Source organism: Melopsittacus undulatus, chromosome Z (assembly GCF_012275295.1).
Source record: "Melopsittacus undulatus isolate bMelUnd1 chromosome Z, bMelUnd1.mat.Z, whole genome shotgun sequence".
Lineage (NCBI taxonomy): Eukaryota > Metazoa > Chordata > Aves > Psittaciformes > Psittaculidae > Melopsittacus > Melopsittacus undulatus.
The window spans coordinates 22904416-22910702 of NC_047557.1; the positions used below are offsets into that span (position 1 = coordinate 22904416).

Sequence of the window (6287 nt, forward strand, 5' to 3'; positions counted from 1 at the left end):
CGTTTACAACAAATGGTTCAACTGGTAGCTGAACAACAGCAAGTGTTCAGTGATGGGATAAGGAGCCGGAGCTCCAAAATCACACAGTTAAGGTGCAGAACATGCGACCAGTTCCCTCTGTCACCATATGAGGGGCAGTAGCTCAGGGTGAAAGGTTGGATGCACAGCTGGAAGCAGTAAGTTTAAACGGTACAAATCTGTTGTTCTGCAAGATTTTATCACCCAGACTGAACATGAGTTTTCAGTAGTACAACCTGAGAAGTTGAACTATAGCCATGTTTTCCCTCTCTTTTGTAGTCCACCTAGGTGTGTCTTTGTTTGCCAATCCAAACTTGTCCCAGGAATGACAATGTTGTTTAGAGTCATAGGTATATTCAAGCTTGGGGTGACCTCAGGACGTCTCACACCCTAAAATGGCTCTCAATGCAATTACTAGTTTTTGTTAAAGGCTTCAACAGTTTTAATTTATCACTAATGCCATTTCTACTATTCTGATATTTAAACTAGGATGTATAATTTGCTTTTTTTTGTGTGTGTGTGTGGCTGTATTAAGACTGATGACTTAGATTTCTGTGTTTTCTCTTTTGGTTATTTGAAATACTTATTAGGCAAAATTCCTCAAGAGCTAACACGGTAGTTTAATTTCTTGTACCATACAGGTACATGTTCAAGACACATCGATGACATAATCTGCAAAGATGCAGTGTTTTGTTGTCTGCATTACTGTAGAATTTGGTTATTTAAAACCTTAAATAAAAACATAAAACATGACATGTTTCACTAACATGGCATAAGAGACTGTCACTGCCCATGGCAGGGGGATTGGAACTAGATGATCTTAAGGTCCTTTCCAACCCTAACTATTCTATGATTCTATTTCTTTTTAGGCTAATGGATACAGCTTCATCAATATTGATCATGGACAAGCAGTATCTTTGCTAAAGACTTTTCAGAATGCAGTGGAACTCATCATTGTGCGAGAAGTTTCTGTATAAGTACTGTGGATGTAGGGGAAAAGCCAGCAGGATACATTGAAGGACTTATGAGAAACTGAGTATTTTGCCTATTTTTATACATGAAAGGAGCTCAAAAAGAATTACGATAATTACGATCAAAATTTGTACAGGAGATACGAACTTGTGGTTAAGGGAGGGCATACCACTGTATGGAACATACAGGAAATCATTTTGGAAATGCATATGGTGATTAAACTTGTTTTTAAGCATTACAGCAATCTAAGGATCACACCTCCAAGAACAAACCTGTGTTGTTTTTTTGTACAGATGGTAGGTTTATTTTTGGATAATTCATACACATTACTAAACTTTGTGCAAGGCTTTGCAAAGCCTCAGTTGTAGCCAATGGATGGATGGCAGGGCTGTCTGTCCTGTAGCTGTTTATTGCCTTTATTTTTATTTACTAGATATTAATGTGTTATGCTGAAACCACTTATTTAGATATGAAATGGGGATATAAAATGTTGGCTTTGCTATGTGCACATTGTATGGATGAATGGGTAGATGGAAGGTGGTGCTGGTTGGACAGGATAAAGGTCAGGTGAAACAACTATCTATCTGCTATCTAAATCTGGCATCAGGAAAGAAGACAAAGTGTTTAGCTCTGGAGTGTACGTCTACCAATAGAAAATGCAATAAAAGCTTAAGGTGTTTTCTAGGAAGACTGTAACTACAAACTTGTGATATTTTACAGGATTTGTTCTTAATGTAGTCATTGAATATTCATTTGCCATGTAATTCATGTTTAGTTGGGTTTTCTTGCATACGTAATTTTTTCAACTGTACTGTGGAAATGAGCCCAGCAGTTTTTCTCTGCTGTGGAAATCCCAATTTTGTGCAAATGGTGACATTTTTATCTTGGTAAAAAGTACTCCATTTTAAACTTACCGATTTTAAAAATGAAACTGAAATGGCCAGTTTTTAAGGTTGTTGCCTGTAGTATATATTTAAAAACACACAAAGTAAATGGTGTAGAAAGGTTACAAAAGACATCTCAGTTTTGTTTGGCCTTTGCATTGCCTTGTTAATCAAAAAGGAAACCATACGCATGGAGCTAGGTAACCAAAGCAAGTTTGTGAAACTTTTGAACAGTGATGGAGAATTGCTGTGGTGAGATGGAGAGCAGAGGGGGAGGGTGTACTTACAACCAACCAGTTCGTAATGATGTTTCTTAAAGGGCTGTTCATACAGGTAACATTAAATGTGAACTAGACACTTCAGAGTCATTAAAGGGTTTCTAACTATATTAATCTAATAGTGATTTACCACAGGCTGCCTTTGTTCCTTATTATTGTATAAAATATTCAATTATGCTTTTGTTAATTTTGTTTACCAGAAACATTAACTTTATTTTTCTCTTTCTCCTTTTTAATTGAATAAAAACTGCATAATGTGCAGTGATAATTAATACGCGGTTGTTATGGACCAGGGAAAAGTGCCATAGAAGACCAATAACTGTTTTTAATCATGGCTAATGATTAGCCTGCCATTGGAGCAATATTCAGTTATTGCAGTTCATTTTTGCTTACCTATAAGTTGGTAGTTTGAGACAAGTATAAATTGATTTTTTTTTCAGCCCATGTGTACAAAAGTAAATGCTTTTAATACAGCTAGCAAAAACACCAGCCTCTACAATGAGCTGGAAGAGAGGGGGATTTTACATAGCTAGTGGTAATAAACAGGCAGTACTTTATAAACAAGTGAACTCAATATTATTGCACTTCTTTCAAGGATGTTAACTATTGCTTATTGTACTGTGTATAGTTCTAATAATTTTAATTGAAACCCTTTAACAACTCTTTGTATATTTTAATTCTTTTTAGTTGATTTTCAGTAATATTTACATAGAAAAATGATTTTTTTGATATATTAGCAGAAATGTGCTGTATTTTGATAAAATTCACTTATTTTCTGTGTGCTATTAACCTTCAAAGAAAAGAATGAGAAACATAGCTATATAATGGCAGGCCTCAGTGTTCCCCTTCTAAGATGTGTTTTCTTGTTGTTTAGTTTCTATTTTTTTATTGAAAATGCAAAATATTCCCATCACATGTTCATTACTTTTAATCATGTTATTTTTATCACACACTACCTTTTAAAGGGAATGCATACAGACAAGTCCTAAATTACCTTGGTCTTCTTCATAACCTGTATCTTTGAGAAGGGAAAAGTCCAAAAAGCAGAACTGATTCTTTACTGATCTTGGACTGACTTTGTATACATTTTGCAGTACATTTAAATATATCACTGAGGAATTATACTGTATTGTATTTTGCTTTAATGGTAACAGAAGTTTTAAATGTTCTTGTGTCACTTAATTTTCAAATTTATGTATCACAGGAAAATTCTACCAAAAATTGTTTGGCTGTGGTAGAACTATAGAAGTAGAGATTTATAGCAGGAAGTTTAGTACTTCTTGTGGAAATACTTGGCCAAAGCTTGTCTTCAGTAAATTAGCAAATTAAGCATCTAATAAAACATGGATTATGATGATTTTACTCAGTAAATGTTGGAGTTTTCAGTGGATTGAAATGTGTTTGTTCCTTGAGTGTCTGTGTGTGAACACATGTCAAACTAGGTGATTTTGCGAGAGTGGGAGAAAGGCATCTCCTGAACTAGTCCACCAGGATTCATCAGGAGGAGAGACAATATCATCACTTTTCACTTTGAATACATCTTAAACTACATTTTGAATAGAATAAAATCTATCAGCAGGCTAAGTTACTCAGCATGGCAGTGAGTTGAGGCAAACTATTCATTGTTTCTATTCTTAATATAGTTCATTAAAGAATCAGTTCAACTGATACAATGAAAAGATGAAGTCTCCCACATATTTATTATGTAAATATTTTTTAGTTTCTGTTTTGGACTGGACTTAAAAAGTGTGTATATACTTGAAAGCATTCTATGAACACAAACATAGCAATAAGCAACACACAGAATCAAACCTTTATGATTATTTGGGTTTTGCTTAGAAATACTCCCTTATCAACAGCTACAAAATGTTTTTATTGATTAGCATTTATTCAACATTCCAAATTTTTGTACATCATTAGACTGTTTCTGAGCTAACACATGGAGAATAGATAATAAACTAATGCTCTTTAAAGCTGTGTGTAATTGACTTATTCAAGCTCTCAGAAATTCTCCATAACACTATTTTATTCTTCTTTAGTTTCTGTATGCCTCAGTACTTTATGAATATACAGAGACAGTTACTTGTGTCTCTGGCTCTGAGCATCTCAGTGGCCAGCAGTTTGTCTGCTCCAGGTCATTGCAAGACTGGGTTAAGCAAAATATCCTGTGAATAACCCAGTCTTGCAGTGAAATCAGCCAGGGCAGCCAGTGGCTTCTCTCCTAAAGAGACGAGTGGTCTTCATCTGCTGCAAACTGAGTAGTTTCGATAGCAGAGAGGGGTGACCATGTCAAGGAGCAATGTTAAAATGAGAGCACTCTGACGAGATGCGTAAGGGTTGTGTGGTAAAGAAAGTGAAGATCCAGGCACAGGATTTCCCAGGAGAGGTGAATGCAGGATTACATCCAGTATTCCTGGAAACCACCTGACAAAATAGTAACACAAACTTTTTAGTCTTTTTTCCTTGCGTATGTGTTTCTGGCATATCAGTATCACTTGGGTTCGTTCTTCCTCCGCACAGAAAACTGACTCTAACCACAACAGGTAACAGCCCTGATAACCCTGGAGCATTGGGCCCCATGTCAATTGGCGCTTGTCAGTTCAATGCAATATGCTAGCTGTGGTCCTGCAGCACTGATGAATTCTTGGCTGAAGTATAGAAAATTTGGCTAGAAGTTGACTATTGGCTATAGTGTCTGAATTTATCTTGGCCAGTTCTATGTGATTATATGATTTCTCACAATCTGTGTAATTGAAGCCATATTTCATCATGATCACGGACACCATTTCAGTAAGTTTTCCTTATGACATGGGTTTAACCCCAGCCAGCAACTTAAGTCCCACCCACCTGCTCACTCGCTGCCTTCCCCTGGTAGAATGGCGGAAGAGGATTAGAAGGGTAAAAGGGAGAGAACTCATGGGCTGAAATAAAGACAGTTGAATAGGTAAGGCAGAAGCCACTCACACACAAGCAAAGCAAAACAAGGAATTCATTCACCACTTCCCATGGGCAGGCAGGTGTTCAGTCATCCACAGAAAAGTAAGACTCCAATATATGTTGGTTATTTGGGAAGATGAACACCATCACTCTGAACGTCTTCCCACATCTTCTGCCCCAGTTTTATATGCTGAGCACAATTCCACACTATGTGGGATATCCCTTGGGTCAGTTGGGGCCAGCTGTCCTGGCTGTGTCCCCTCTGCATCACAGCCTACTTGCTGGTGGGGTGGTGTCAGAAGCAGAAAAGGCCTTGGCTCTGTGTAACCTGCTCAGCAATAACGAAAACGTCCCTGCATTATCCACACTGTTTCCAGCACAAATCCAAAATGTAGCCCTATACCAAGGGTTTCTTAGCGACTAAGAAACAAAAAAATACCTAGCCAAAACCAAAAGAACCATGTATCTCAAAAGAATTTAAAAAACAATACCAAAAATAATAAATAGAACAAAAACACAATAAAAAAACCTTAATCTTTCTCAAAATCTTCCTTTACTCAATTTTTGTTACTTGCATATAGCTGATATTTGGCAGCATTTTCAAGCTGTGGTAATAAATCACAGAACAGTTTGGGATGGAAGGGAAATTAAAGCTCATCCAGTTTCAACCCAATGGACAGGGACTCCTTCCACCAGACCAGATTGCTCCAAGTCCTGTCCAACCTGGCCTTGAACACTGCTAGGGGTGGAGCAGCCACAGCTTCTCTGGGCAACCTCTGCCGGTGCCTCAGCACCCTCACAGGGAAGAACTTCTGCCTAAGATCTAATCTAAATCTGCCCATTTCCAGTTAAAACCATTCCCCATGGTCCTGTCCCTGCGTGCCCTTGTAAAAGATCCCTCTCCAGATTTATTGTAGGCATCCTCTAGGCACTGGAAGCTTCTCTAAAATCTCCCTGGACTCTTCTCCAAGCTGAGCAAGCCCAGCTCTCAGCCCGTCTTCATCAAAGAGGTGCTCCAGCTCCCTGAGCACTTGCATGGCCTCCTCTGGACTTGCTCAAGCAGGTTCACGTCCCTCCTTGTGCTGGATGCAGGACTGCAGGTGGGGTCTGTCATGGGTTCAGCAGTAGCTCATGCTCTGCCAGGGAGGAGGGAGAGATAGGGCGCCTGGTCTGGGCTAGTCGGGGAGGTATTCCATAC

At 38.3% G+C, this 6287-nt stretch overlaps 1 protein-coding gene across 1 annotated transcript in view; it reads left to right on the top strand.

Moving 5' to 3' along the window:
- ERBIN (erbb2 interacting protein) overlaps window positions 1-4125 on the top strand; it is a 114319-nt gene extending 110194 nt beyond the window's left edge. Inside the window, exon 29 of the mRNA XM_031051494.2 lies at window positions 888-4125. Within this exon, the coding sequence (XP_030907354.1) occupies window positions 888-995 (108 nt within the window). The 3' untranslated portion in view covers window positions 996-4125. The remainder of the gene's footprint in view (window positions 1-887) is intronic.
- The last annotated feature ends 2162 nt before the right edge of the window (window positions 4126-6287 follow it).